At 42.5% G+C, this 15,311-nt stretch overlaps 1 protein-coding gene across 2 annotated transcripts; it reads left to right on the plus strand.

Annotated features, from left to right (window-relative positions):
* The first annotated feature begins 218 nt into the window (after window positions 1-218).
* On the plus strand, window positions 219-15,290 carry LOC120555872 (NAD(P) transhydrogenase, mitochondrial-like). 2 transcript variants are annotated; one of them, XM_039795021.1, is made up of 22 exons: window positions 219-407; window positions 1,288-1,437; window positions 2,218-2,447; window positions 2,551-2,750; window positions 2,832-2,919; window positions 3,040-3,128; window positions 3,227-3,414; window positions 4,061-4,194; window positions 4,325-4,516; window positions 5,052-5,202; window positions 6,069-6,230; window positions 6,340-6,450; window positions 6,563-6,708; window positions 7,593-7,788; window positions 8,646-8,879; window positions 9,472-9,632; window positions 10,246-10,425; window positions 10,522-10,681; window positions 12,772-12,853; window positions 14,182-14,300; window positions 14,663-14,778; window positions 14,885-15,031. In XM_039795021.1, the coding sequence occupies exons 2-22, from the start codon at window positions 1,308-1,310 to the stop codon at window positions 15,029-15,031; spliced, it is 3,216 nt and encodes a 1,071-aa protein (XP_039650955.1). In that variant the 5' UTR covers window positions 219-407; window positions 1,288-1,307. The 2 variants fall into 2 exon arrangements, with proteins under 2 accessions (XP_039650955.1, XP_039650957.1); XM_039795023.1 differs by lacking the exon at window positions 219-407 and having other exon boundaries at window positions 1,071-1,437; window positions 14,885-15,290.
* The last annotated feature ends 21 nt before the right edge of the window (window positions 15,291-15,311 follow it).

Below are 15,311 nucleotides of genomic sequence, written 5' to 3' on the forward strand. Positions count from 1 at the left end.
TTATGTGTGTGTGTGTGTGTGCGTGTGTGTAACTTGAATGTCTTTGTTTTGTTTTAGAGCTGCATAGGAAGAGAGAGGGAGGGACTATCGCGAGACCGCGTGTGTGTATACCTTTTGAAAATAAATGTACCTGGGACCATTTGTGATAAACATGTTAATCCAGCCTTTAATTCGCAGGGCGTCTGGCGGCGGGGAGTTTATCTGCTTCAGGGGTGGTTCATGAGTGAAGCCACATGACTTTCTATTTATACATAAATAGTGTGGCAGCGATATCGAAACTGCGGAAGGTCGTTTGTCTGTCGGTCTGTTCCTGCACGCAGACGAGGAAAGGATAGGACGTCTCACAGGTGACCCTGCTGCTGAGAGAAAGTTGAAACATAAACCTGCTCTTTCTGGAAATCTGAAAGGCAAGTCTGACAATAATAACGCAATCAACTTATCCTTCATTGTATTAATGAATTAGTAAAAGTGGAGACTGAAGACATAATTGACTGTGTGATTCAGTGAGTGAATGAATGGAAAAAATAGCAAATATATTTGTCTTAACAAGTTAGGTTCAGTTGGAAAAGTATTCACAGATTTGAACTTGGATCAATAACCATAGACTGTATAATATGGTTAAAATGGTTAAAACACAAACCACACTTCCTTCCTACTACCATAGTAGCCTAAGGTAGACAAGGAGCTACAACCTCATTTCCATCAAAGAGAAAAGAGTTGAAATCAAAACACCAAGCAGAGTACTACAAGTTGCCACACTTGTATTTGTTTTTTTGGTGATGAAATTGTGTTCTTTAAGAGACCGGTTTTTAACACCTTTTACACAGCTTGATTGTGTAAGAAGATGTGTGTCTGAGTCCTGAGCTGTCCCCCTTTAGCCCAACAACATTTGATCGGATTTCTCTGCCCTGCTCACAACCACAGACTGTATCAAACAGCTCCCAGCAACCAGGCCAGACTTGGCACAGCCCCCCCCCACCACCCTGTGCACTGCCGTCATAATTCCAGATCTCGCGAACAAGCCCGGAGTGTGTAATCAAGCTTGGGCCCTGTGTATGTGTGCGTGTGTGTGTGTGTGTGTGTGTGTGTGTGTGTCGCCTCGTCCAGCAGAGCTGAAATGTCACTTTGCTGTCTGTAGGCCTTGCAGCACAGGCACCCTGAGTGTGTGACTAGGGGGGCTCAGGACCTACTTGTGAAGGGGGGATTATAATGTGCTTTGTTATTTGACAGAAGTAGTGTTAACTTACCACCTACCTCTGCTTGTTTGTGTTCATATTCACGAGCCAGAGAGAGGACACTCAGTGGCCATGTCGACCCTCCTGCGCTGCATCTCCAGCTCTTCTGTCGTTTTGTTCCAGCGAGGGGCCCACCAGAGGATACCTGGAAGAAGGCATTTCAGGACTTTCCCTGTGTTATGGGACCAAAAGGCCTCTAGAGGTAGGAAATGCACAGTTCTATTAAAATCTCTCTGCTTAACCTTACAATGTCTTTCATAGAGGACAGCCTTTGCCTGCACGCTTTCTTTTGGTTTGGATTGAGAGTTTATTCAAGGACACTTTCCCCCCTCTGGCCAGAAGAATGGAAAACTCCACAGATCATCAACTGTTTGCAGCAGGTTTGCTAGAGATGTTCCCAAAATAGGGAGAGCTGTAGTGAAGCACGCTGTGGCTATGCTCACTGTAGGAGCTGCTGCTAACATGTGAGAACACATGAGAGGTCAGTTAAAGGTGACATGTTCGGTAAAGTTTAACAGCAGTCTGGCAGATTATGTTCCGACATTTGTTTATGGAGTCTGTTTGTGGGGCACATGTCAGCAAGTGTTTGTGAGAGTTTTGCGAGTTACTGAGTCCTTTTTAAGTTTGAATTTTAAGTGTCTGTGTGGGAGTGTAGGCCTCTCTGTGTGTGCTGGCTCCGAGCCAATCACCTGCTAATAATGTCTCCATGGAGGCAAGGTCACCATGCCAAGTATGGAGAGAAATGTGTAAACTGACACTCTTTCCAGCTACACAATCTCGGCTGTACACGCAAACTCTCCTGTGTAGTTGCACAAAAAGATAAAGAAACAAAAGTCCCCCTATATTTTATTATAATGCGATGTTGCTTTTCGTATGAACATTTCTAACAGTTATTTTAGTTTTTTTAGGAAATAACTGTTGATGCATTGCATAGCTTTTAAATGTTCTGCAGACTCAACTATCAGCTGGTTTGTGTGCTCAGGTGTGCTCTACAAGGACCTGGTGGTTGGGGTTCCCAAGGAGACGCTACAGAGTGAGCGCCGTGTGGCGTTGTCTCCTGCGGGGGTAGAGGCGCTGGTCAAACAGGGCTTTAATGTGCAGGTGGAGAGTGGAGCTGGAGAGGCATCCAAGTTCTCTGATCAGCAATACAAAGATGCCGGAGCCACCATCACTGATGTCAATGGAGCGCTTGGCTCAGACTTGGTCCTTAAGGTCCGTACACATCTGCTATTTAGTTCTACAGTTCTGTGTATAGTTTGTTTGAGTCTAGATAATACTGAATTTCTATTCCTCTAACATCCCTTTTCCGCTGTAGGTTCGAGCCCCCAGTTTGAGCGAGGCAGACCTCCTGAAGCCTAACTCCACCTTGGTGAGCTTCATCTATCCAGCCCAGAACCCAGAGCTGATGGAGAAGCTGTCAGAGAGGCGGAGCAATGTGCTGGCCATGGACCAGGTGCCCAGAGTCACCATCGCACAGGGCTACGATGCACTCAGCTCCATGGCTAACATCGCTGGGTAAAGAAAAATATACATTTACGTGCAGATTCCTAGGAATGTCTTGTTACAGTAAATGTAACTTGAATGTTTGTTTTGTAGGTACAAGGCTGTGGTTTTGGCTTCTAACCACTTTGGCAGGTTCTTTACTGGTCAGATCACAGCGGCAGGAAAAGTACCCCCAGCTAAGGTAACTGTATACATGTTATGCAAGTCAACATGAGTGTCTTCCCACAGTCTTTCCTTTTTTTCCTTTTCAGTCGACCTCAAAGGTCCCCACTTTGTACAATAATGCTTCTGTTGCACTAAGGTCCTGGTTATTGGAGGTGGAGTGGCTGGCTTGGCAGCAGCAGGTACAGCCAAGTCGATGGGAGCCATAGTCAGAGGGTTTGACACAAGGTATAAGATGGAACATTATGTCTCAGCCTGCAGACTGAGTGATGATGGTTGTTATGATCATGACGTTGACAATAACCTGACTTTTTCTTGGCTATCAGGCCAGCAGCACTGGAGCAGTTCAAATCATTTGGGGCAGAGCCTTTAGAGGTAGACATCAAGGAGTCTGGCGATGGAGTCGGAGGTTATGCCAAAGAGATGTCTAAGGAGTTCATTGACGCTGAGATGGCCCTTTTCGCCAAGCAGTGTAAAGAGGTGGACATTCTCATCAGCACTGCCCTGATTCCAGGTCAGTCCCACTGGTACCTTCTCCCCCTCGTCTTTTATCTTTTGGTGTTTAAAGCCGCATTAATCAATAGTTGTTACATAGTAACATTGAACCAGTCGGGTGAACCCACTGAGAACTACTACCGAACTCTACAAGGCCTTTTGTTTTAGCAGCCTGGAAATATACTTTATAGTAGAGACTCAGCTGTTCTCATCAATCCTTGTTGGCAGCTGTTTCCAGCTAATAAAAACCTGTAGGCTACCTGCCCACAGCTGACAAAGTTTCAGATTGGCAGGGGGTGAACATAAAACATTGATCATCTAGCAGGTAAAGACCCAGACATTTTTCTTAGAAGTTGGTGGAGATTAAAACAAAGCTGAAAGAAGGCTAAATAAATATTTGAACTAACAATGTCAGGTGGCCAGACACACGACTTCAAATAGATACAAATGTTGCTTTGTGTCTGGTGATTGTGTAAGTAGGCAATCAACTGCTAACACATTCGCCATAGCAACTCAATAAGCTTGTTCAGATGTTTTTTGGCCCCCTAGTGGCCAAGAATTAAAATGTGGATCCACTATCCTCTGACTTTCCTGTTTCTTAGGTTGCATGATATAATGAACATTAGATGCACCTCATCTGTCCTGTGTTTCCTGTTCCCATGCAGGGAAGCGGGCTCCCATTCTGATCAAGAAGGAGTTTGTGGAGTCGATGAAGGACGGCTCTGTGGTGGTGGATCTGGCTGCAGAGGCAGGGGGCAACATCGAGACCACCAAGCCTGGAGAGCTGTACGTTCACAAGGTGAGGTTTCTGCCTCCAGCCAGCAGACTTTGATAAAGAACAAAAGAAATCTGAAAAGAAACCTGTTTTTATGTTTTGTTCACCCCTGTGTAAAATTTACTAATGATGTACTTTCTTTTTTATTAACCAGGGAGTAACACACATTGGCTACACAGACCTGCCCAGCCGCATGGCCACCCAGGCCAGCACTCTGTATTCGAACAACGTACTGAAGCTGCTGAAGGCCATAAGCCCAGACAAGGAATACTTCCACTATGAGCCCAAAGATGAATTTGACTATGGGACAATTGACCATGTCATCCGTGGGACTCTTGTTATGAAGGTGGGTTTCTATTTGTTGTAACTGTCCACTGGCAGCCTCCGTCTTCGCTGGCATCCCTCCCTCCCTCTTGGCACATCAGATCCTGTCATGCTAAAATACTGTGCCAAATGAGTCCTAAAAAACAAATCCCAGCTGGGAATAGCTCAAGTTGGATCCCAGTAAGAATGTTATGAACGTTTCAAAATATACTTATCCAGGAATTTTGGCTGCGACACATTGTTTATGGCAGAGAAGGCATGCAACCTCAACAGGACATATCAGGTTACCCCTTGTTAAACTAAGCATTATTCAGGCCCCTTAAAAAGGGAATTTATCTTTTAAAAACCACTAGTAACTGGTTCGTGATTGCTGTTTGTTCAGTATAATCTCCTATGTGGTCCATGAGTTTGTGTTTTGAGTGCTTCCACCATGGAGCCGAGATCTCCCACAATGCAAGACTCCAAAGTCTTGATGTCTGTTTCTCACGCAAAAATCTGTGGATGTCCTCTGTGTTCTCACACTAGGCCTCTTTGTGTGTGTTTTCTAATGTGTCCAGGAGGGCAAGAACATTTTCCCGTCCCCTCTTCCAAAAACAGCCCCCCCAGCCCCAGTGAAACAGAAAACAGTGGCAGATTTGGAGGCTGAGAAAAAGGCGGTGATCTCTCCCTTCAAACGCACCCTGACCTCTGCTAGCGTCTACACTGCAGGTGATATGAATACACAGATGCATACAGAAAAAACTACTAGACATTTGGCACAATTTCATGTTCATGAAGTTATTTAACAAGGAATTGGAAAGAGGTTGTTTTTTCCAATTCTTATGTAGCTTGTTTGGCCTAAATTGCTCAGCAATTGCTTGTTAAAAAATTGTTAAAAAGCATTTACCATCATTTCTTATGTTGTAAAATGTTGGTTGTACAATATGTAGCAGTTCAAAACAGAGCTAAAACAATAAGGTGATTGAAAAAGTTAATCACCAGCTAGCTTGACAATCTGTAAAAGTACATTTTGATGATTTAAGCCTCTCAAATGTGAGAAAAATGTGCTGCTTTTCCTTGTCTTACATCATAGTAAACAGCATCTTTGGTTGGACACAAAAAAAGCAATGTGAAGACATCCCCATGGGTGTGAAAATATCACCTTGGGGGAATTATTTTGACTATTGTTTTATTGACCCAAAAAAATGAATTGATTAATGAAGAAAAACATCCCCACATTAACTGATAATAAAAATAATTGTTCATTGCAGTCCTAGTTCCAAACAATATCTGGACATAGAGCACACCACCTTAATGGAACTTTTGAACGTAGACACTCCGTTATAATGAAGCACAGTGGGGAATACAGTTTTGGTAAAGTATGACGTACGAGTTCAGGAGAAACTATGAATCATCACACATGCATAACCTGTTATGAAAAAAGAAGTGTTTGTGTTTTTGCCTGTTCAATTATTCCATGGCTTTAATGGTAAAAAACAAACAAAAAAACAAGACTGGAAAACATAACTGCATATGTTTTTCCACTACATCAATATGGAAAGAACTGTACACAGGCAACACTGCTCTCTCTATAGGTGTGTCCACCTGTCTGGCTCTGGGAATCATCTCCCCCAACGCAGCCTTCACTCAGATGGTCACCACCTTTGGCTTGTCTGGGATTGTGGGATACCACACTGTGTGGGGCGTGACCCCCGCTCTGCACTCACCTCTCATGTCTGTCACCAACGCCATCTCAGGTTAGAAGTCAATATAAGATGGTGGTGGCCAAATTTAGAAACATATATGGTATAGGTGTTTTTTTTTCTCGATTTTTACATTTTTTTTATCTCCCCCCCTCTCCGACAGGTCTGACAGCAGTTGGAGGTCTGGTGCTGATGGGTGGAGGTCTCACACCCTCCACTCTTCCTGAGAGTCTCGCTCTTGCTGCTGCCTTTGTTTCCTCCATCAACATTGCTGGTTTGATGTTCAACACCCACACACAAAAATGAACAAGATTTTCTCCGTCCAATCAAATGAAAAATGGGGTTTCTTCTGGAAATGTGTTTTCTTTCTTTTTCTGTGAATGCAGGTGGTTTCCTGATCACCCAGAGGATGTTGGACATGTTCAAGCGTCCCACTGACCCTCCTGAGTACAACTACTTGTACATGCTGCCCGGGGCTGCCTTTGTTGGGGGATATGGAGCCTCCGTGGCTGCTGGGTACAACATCGAGCAGGTCACAGGATAAATATATCTTCATTCCACTCACATTTGTTCTCATTAAAATATACACAAGTAGCTTGTTTTTATGTAACCAGTATTAAGTAGCTTGTCAGTGAATGTGGTATGTGCTCCCCAAGATGACTGTGGTTGTGTTTAAAGTTATGGAGTTCAATAAGTGAGGAGACAAGAGACGGAGATGCGTTGAGTCAGCTTTACTCTCCACTTCAATAAGTAGCTATATGTATATAACACTGTACAGCGAGTGAGAACAACAGCGGCTACACCACGTTAAACCAGAACACGCATATAAAAAAAACCCTCTCCCTTAAAGGTACAGTACCTTGGTGAATGTCTCTTACTTTCTATATAAGTATAGTCCCTTATGTCTTACTTGTGGGTCACCACAAAGTGATTTTTTTTTTTTTGTCTGATAATTGAATTGATGAGTATTAGGGTAGCAGATGTCCTTAAAACCTATGAAATGTCAGAATACTTAAAATTGTCCGTCACGGGCGCCTGGGTAGCTCACCTGGTAGAGCAGGCGCCCATATATAGAGGATTACTCCTCGACACAGCGGCCGCAGGTTCGACTCCGCCCTGCGGCCCTTTGCTATAGGTCATTTCCCCTCTCTCTCCCCTTTCAGGTCTTCAGCTGTCCTAAAAAAAAATAATCTTAGAAAACAAAAAATGTCCATCACAATTTCCCAGAGTCCAGAGTGATGCCTTTAACTTGTTTTGTGAGACCAATAGTCCAAAACCTGAAGATATTCAATCCACTTACATTAACAGTATTTTAATTAAGCTTTTATTCATACTTTTAACTTGACTGTGTCTGTAACCGTGTTTAAGCGCTACACAAATAAGTCTGACTAGTGTTTTTTTTTTTTTTTACCTCAGATGATGTACTTGGGGTCAGGTTTGTGTTGTGTCGGGGCGCTGGCAGGCCTCTCTGCCCAGGGAACCAGTCGCTTGGGAAACACGCTGGGCATGATGGGAGTGGCAGGGGGCATCGCTGCCACGCTCGGTGCCCTCAAACCCTCACCAGAGCTGCTGTCTCAGATGTCTCTGGCCATGGCCACTGGGGGAACCCTGGGTAGGTAGCTTCCGGCTTTTAGAAGATCTACAATTGAGATACACGTGATGATCGACTGGCTGCAAAATGCCCACTCTGGCACTGATTATCATCACTGCCTGATGAAGTTTCAGAACAGATCTTGTTGTTACTATCTAAAGGCCCTAGAAGGCATTCTGTTCTCTATCATGGCAAGGAGACTCCCAACCAACCAGGGAGGGTTTCAGTCTCCATTTAATAAGAAACAAAAATAATAAAGCTTGGGCATGTCTCTCCTTTTGAAGTCCAACCGTTTGTTTAGAAAACTACAAGACCATCATGAATGAGTTACGTGTTATTAACTTTGTATGCAACTCCTCCGGTCTTTGAAGAGTGTGAATTTTTTGCTAATTCATAACAGAACATCAATCACCCTGTCCAGATACAGAGATGAGTGGATTTCGTCCTCATTGTTGTGCATGTTAATAGTAATCTAAGAAAGCAGGATGATGAATTACATTTTAATCAACACACACACACACACACACACACACACACACACACACACACACACACACACACAGGCAGCAGAACATGAGGGTTTGCTCAGTGATAATTTAGTGACCCTATGTTTATGAGGAAACGCACTTAAATACTTAACTTAGGACTCATTAGATTGTCTTTGAAGACCAGGCCCTGCTTGTTAAGAGTAAAGGTACTGAAAGCAGGTGTTTGCCTTTTAACCATTTGCTTTTTAAAAACTTAATATTTTCACTCTTTTGTATTCAAACATAGCCAATGTGCATGAGAAGTGTGGTGCCTGGTGCTTGACTTAGCCAGACAAACTAGGAACTCCCAGAGATTTACTCAAAGCTGTTTGTCGGATCTTCATATCTCAGGTCTGACCCTTGCCAAGCGTATTGAAATCTCAGACTTGCCGCAGCTTGTGGCCGCCTTCCACAGCCTTGTGGGACTGGCAGCTGTTTTCACCTGCGTTGCCGAGTTCATGATTGAGTACCCCCACCTGGACACTCACCCAGCCGCCAGCGTACTCAAGACTGTGGCGTATCTGGGCACCTACATCGGAGGCGTCACTTTCAGTGGCTCACTGGTGGCCTACGGCAAGCTTCAAGGTAATGGATGTAACTCATAAAATATTTGTAACATGAACTATATATATATATATATATATATATATATTGCGTGTGACATGTTTTAAATTCTGTAGAATGTTTCCTTTACAAGTCTAATCATTGTTCTCCACTTGACACAGACACACTAATATCTATATAAACACACTGAGCTTTGCGTCCTCTGGTGCTGATTGTCTCTTTCATCTAGTTAAAGCCAAAGATCCTCTGGTAAATCCAGGCCTGGACTGGGGAGGGATTGTTTGCATGTGTCAGCAGTTACTAATTTACATTGCAGTGTGACTGATCAAGAAGAACACATGAGAAGCTTTCTGGTAATTTGTAATGGGGACCGGCTACATGGCTTTGGTTGGTGAAGGGCGGCTGTCTGATTTGTGGATGGGACAGACTCTTAGACGGCTGATTAGAGGCCTCCACAGAGAAGTCTCAGAGTTCAAAGACACATGACACTGCTTAAGAGAAAAGTGTGTTTACATGTTTTATCTTGTAAAAGTATTCCCCTTCAGCCATACAAAATGAGTGACAATCGTTTCTGGCTTCTCTGAATATTTGTTGGAAATGAATTTGGTTATAGGCATCCTGGACTCCGCCCCCCTGCATTTGCCAGGACGACACATGCTGAATGCCGGTCTGATGGCAGCGTCAATGGGAGGCATGGTGCCCTTTATGCTCAGTTCCAGCTACGGTACTGGCATGGGGTGTCTAGTGGGAGTGTCTGGGCTTTCCACTATTATGGTGAGTTCCATCGATTCACTAAGCTGAGGAAAAAGTGAAGCAAAAAACATATTACAAATAACTGGATGATGCTGAAGATGTGCAACTTTTTGTTGGTAAAAATGTATTTCATCAACTTAATATTAAAAATGGATTTGGATTGTGCTAGAATGTTAATCACTCTTTTTAACCTTGTGTTGTCCTTCGGGTCCCAGTGACCCGAAGGACAACACAAGGGGTTATGTACTTCCGTTTACTTTGTTGAGAATTGCTCTCTAAACCCTGTCTCTTGTAAAGTAAGTAAGTAAAGTTTATTTCTAGAGCACATTTAAACACAGTTTAAGCTGACCAAAATGCTGTACAAAAAAGCACTGAGGTGCTGTATTATCATATATGGATTACATTTTTACTTGGAGCAAAAGTTGGTGCCGTGTCACGTCAGTGACTTGTACTCTTGTGTACCCAGTGAGTAAAATGTGATGTAATATTTGTAAAACACTTTAGAAACTTCATTATAAGCGATGATACACATTTTAAACTACTGGTTGTTGCTACAGATTAGGCAGAAGCTGGGTTTTAGTTGGCTTAAGTGGCTTATATGTTTAATTTAATTTCTTCTTCAACCTCCCCATAGGGTGTAACCCTGACGGCAGCCATCGGGGGCGCTGACATGCCTGTGGTTATCACCGTGTTGAACAGCTACTCTGGATGGGCGCTCTGTGCCGAAGGCTTCTTACTAGATAACAATCTGATGACGATTGTCGGAGCTCTGATTGGCTCCTCTGGTGCCATCCTCTCCTACATCATGTGTGTGGTGAGTGGACACATACATGTATATCCAGCCACATGTGTGATCTTGTACAGCGTACTCGGCACAATGACCTGAGCTTGCGTCCTCTTCTCTTCCAAGGCTATGAACCGCTCCCTGCCCAATGTGATCCTGGGTGGGTACGGCACCACCTCCACAGCTGGCGGTAAACCCATGGAGATTGTTGGCACTCACACTGAGGTCAATCTAGACCAGACCATTGACATAATCAAAGAAGCCAACAGCATCATCATCACACCAGGTACACACTACGTGAAACACAAGACTTTCGTGATTCCACTGGGTATTTTTCCCCTGGGTATTTTTAACTTAGTGGCCAAAATTAACTGATCGGTCGGTTAAAAAAAGTAAATCAAAAACTGATTTAAATTTTTTTTTTATTGTTACATTTTTCTAGATGCATGATGTTGCTGAGCACATTTTTATTATTTGCTGTATGGAATCAGGTTAAAAATCTGTAAACAAAGTGACAGAGGTTTAATTTAATATACATTTTTTGTTTTGTTAAAAAACTGTCAAAACATGGGAATGTTAAAAGAGCTGCAGATTTAGCATTTCACGCTTATAACATTGTTGTTGAGTCCCTTGAATGTAAAGATTCGGGTGTTTTATGCTAGTAGCGGCTAAGGTAGCCTCGAGCTGCTAGCCTTAAGCAGAGATGAGTAGCAAGCTACAGAGATCTGATAAACTCCTATGCTGCCTCAAGTGACATCACTTAAGGCAAGTTTATAGGATTTCACGCAGCTCCCTCTGGAGCCACAACATGCATTTGTACTCTTAAAGTCCAACAGACAGCTTAATCAAGAGAATGTTTAAAAGAGCTTTATTTTGAATAGCTCATGGTCAAAAAGACTGCACAGTAGTGAACATGTATATGGCTTGAGAATAGACAAGTTAGGCTAGTTTGGATTTTGATTAAAACCAAACCATTTAAATGTTATACTTTTTGTCATTTTAGTCAGCTAAAGTCATTTTACACCATGCATACATATAGTACAGTAGCAAAAGCGTTTTCCCCCAGCAGAAAGTGGAGACACTGCTTTAGACATAGCCTTTGGGGAACATAGGTGTAGAATGAGGTTTGGGCTGACATCGGAGACTTTAATATCAGATTCTCTCATCACTGGACAGCGTGGATCCTCCACTGCACTCCAGCTGCAGCTTTTCAGACTGTCTGGATCAATTGCATCTGCGATCTTTCTCTCGTCTGATTAACTTCACCTGACCAAAAGGCAGAGCCTGACCGCTCTGCCAAAATGGGGATTCACAGCAGCTCTGGAAAAGCTAAAAGCTTTTACAAAGCGTGATTAACTCCGAATATTAAAGCAGGGTAACCAGAAGAGAGAGCCGTTTGTCCACAAATGATCCCCCAGACACCTGGACTCCTAAAGTAAATAAACTGAGTAAAGAGTAAAGGATGATGGATTTCATTTTTGAGTGTGAAGCGGTCACCACATCCTGATTTATTGAAAAGAAAAAGCCAGATTTGTCTGACAACTGAGTAGTTGTCGAGTGGCCTGAGCAAGAGGAACCACTCTGAATAACTTGGATAGCTGTTGTTTTCAAGTGGCTCCAAACCAACCTAAGGACAGCTGTGTGGTCCCACATGCTGGTTAGATTAGAGAAACAGTGAAAAGTCATAAGAGCAATTGAGTCCAGACCCAAGATTTCTCCATGTGCTGTCAACAACAAAGCACGGCAGTGAGGAAACAGAAGGCTTAGTTGTCTGGGGAATTAAAAGTATACGGGTTAACGGCGACTGGCTTTAAAAAACAACTCGATTAGGGGTAATGCTGAACTTCAGCAATGCTGAAGTTAATGCTGAACTTCAGCATTACCCCTGATCGAGCCGCCTGAACTCTACGAAGTACCTGACCACCCGGGTTAAATAAGGGTTAGGCAGACACAGAGAAAGGAGTTCTTTGCACGCAGGGGACCCAAATGCACACCACACATGTGAAAGGTTTCTGAAGAAAAAAAGTTTCTCAGACCAATGAACCATTATGATTTAATACAGAGAGGAGACTTGTGGTTGATGAGGACAAAGAAAGAATGAAGTGTAGAGGAATCACTGGTTTTATTGTTGTCGAAACCCCTGCTGGATTGCTGTGCTTTCATTTTAAAAATGAACAATAACCGTGACAAATGCTCATTTATCCCAACAGGGCCATTAACAAAACACAAAACCAGAATAGGAAATGCTATTGGATAATAGACTCTAGCCATTATAGATTAGATATAGATACTAGTGAAACAAAGATTATTAAAGATTAAAATGCACTTTTTTTTTAGGCTATTGCATGTTTATTCTCTGTATGTTTTTGTGCATAGGTTGGGGTCTGTGTGCAGCAAAAGCCCAGTACCCGATTGCAGACATGGTGAAGATGCTGAAGGAACAGGGCAAGAATGTCAGGTGAATGTTAATCTCGCTTTGCCAGACCCTCCTCCAAAGCGCGCTGGAGGAGGGTCTGGCTACTCCACATAGCATTCGGGGATGGGAGGATGTGCTCTGGTTTATTGGCATTTCCTTAAACCAATCACAATCGTATTGGGTGGTGCTAAGCATCAAGTGAAAAGCCGCGGTGCCGCTGCAAAATAGGCTCGGAAGGAACTTGTTTTGGTGGAACGTGTACGTTTTAAAAGTTGTTTTAGTCATGCAACAGAAAACTCAGATTGGACAGATAGTCTAGTTAGCTGTCTGGATTTACCCTGCACAGATCTGAGAAAAGGTTAACCATAGTCCTCAGAAATCCACCGGAGTTTAAAATGCCAACATAAAGGTAGCCCATGGCAACGGATATCCGGCCTAAATGAGTGAAAGCCGGCGGCAACGGAGCGATCCCGTGGAACGTCAAGGATGTAGACTAGGTGAATATCTGCCCTCATGCTGTTCATCTCCTTTATAAACAAGATTATTGCTGCTTATTTCCTCACTGGGTTTGCCCTGAGGACGTTTTTTAAAATATTATTTTAAATGAGTTGATTGACTTAAAGAAGAGAAAGACAGAATTACATTTTTAGTACTGTACATTTATCAGAGTATTCTAATTTGAATGCTACTTTATACTTTTACTCTACTACATTTCCAAGGGAAACGGTTTACTTTTTACTCCATTTTATGTTAACAAGTTACTATAGTTACTTTTCAGATTTAGACTTTACATAATAATAAACATGTCAACATGTTATACAGTACATCAAACTACCCAACATATAAATAAGTTAATAGTAGCTTCATCTCCACCAGCTACAATATAAAAATGGTACTTCCATGTTAATACATCAGTATTAATCATTAAATAATAATATATATCTATATATAGATATATATGAGTCATTCCGCTGCATAATAAGTACTTTTACTTTCAATACTTTAAGTACATATTGCTGATAATACTTTGACTTAAGTATGATTTTAAATGCAGGATTTTTACTTCTAGCAAGGTATTATGACCATCGAAATAAAATTTTCTATTTCTATGCTTATGACAGGTATGTTGCTACTTTTACTAAAAGTACTAGCAGTACTTTAAGTAAAAGATGTCAGTACTACACCACTGAATATTCCACCACTTCTTTTTTTTTGCGTTTGTGTGCTTTACAACAAATCTGAACTTGTTTAGAAAGTGACGTGTGCATTTTTAGGAGCAGGGCACCATTTATCAAGGAGCTGTGAGTTTTCATTGTAAATCAGTAAATGTTGATGAGCAGTAATAATTTGCGTCCATCCCCTCCAACAAGGTTTGGTATCCACCCAGTGGCCGGTCGTATGCCCGGCCAGCTGAACGTCCTTTTGGCTGAGGCTGGTGTTCCCTACGATGTGGTCCTGGAGATGGATGAGATCAACGAGGACTTCCCAGGTAAACTCTTTAAAAAAATAATAAATCTAGAGAGAGCTGATAGAATATTTGCTACATGGTTGTCACTTTTGCAGGAAGGTGTCGGATAATAATACAAGATCAATTATGTGTAATAATCTCATCCGCACTCGGAGCAGCCTTGTGTTGTGTCTTGATATTTAGACGTGTCATGTTTGCAGAGCGACGGTCTTGTTTTCGTAGCAACCAGGCATGCAGTCTTGAGACACATGGTTCTGTTTATGACAGAGGGAGATAAGTGCGGTGCTGGGGAACCCAATGACATTAGTTAGGACAATTGCAGAGCATTTTGCCAGCGGTTTGTCTGTCTTGTGTATAAATGTGTAAACTTCTGTGGCCCACAGAGACAGACTTGACACTGGTGATCGGAGCCAACGACACAGTGAATTCTGCAGCACAAGAAGATCCTAACTCCATAATTGCTGGCATGCCTGTCCTGGAAGTGTGGAAGTCCAAACAGGTAGGTCGTTTAATTACCTCTGATTGCCGCACTGACAATATCACTCTATTTTTTTTAGCTGCGATACAAAAAGTGACCATATACACTTATTTCAACTTTACTCCAGGTGATAGTGATGAAGCGTACCTTGGGCGTGGGCTACGCTGCAGTAGACAACCCCATTTTCTACAAGCCCAACACATCAATGCTGCTGGGAGATGCCAAAAAGACGTGTGACGGCCTGCAAGCGAAGATCAGAGAGACCTTCTACTAGCGACTCCTCATTAGCTCACCATCATCGACAGTAGTTTAAGTAGAGGCACACTGACCGATACTGCATTTCCACCATTGGCTTTCAGGATATATATTTTTGGAGAGCAGATTTATGGGGTCTGAAACAAATGTTCAATTACAAAGATGCCCAAGATTCATAAGATGATTTATTTTGTTTATTTTTTTTTTGAAGATAAGGGACATGAATAGCTCAAACAGAAATGTGTACCGATTTGTAAATAAAAATATTTAAAAACGTATCTGAAGTCTTTTTCCTTGCA

This window comes from Perca fluviatilis, chromosome 3 (genome assembly GCF_010015445.1).
Source record: "Perca fluviatilis chromosome 3, GENO_Pfluv_1.0, whole genome shotgun sequence".
In the NCBI taxonomy this organism is placed as follows: domain Eukaryota; kingdom Metazoa; phylum Chordata; class Actinopteri; order Perciformes; family Percidae; genus Perca; species Perca fluviatilis.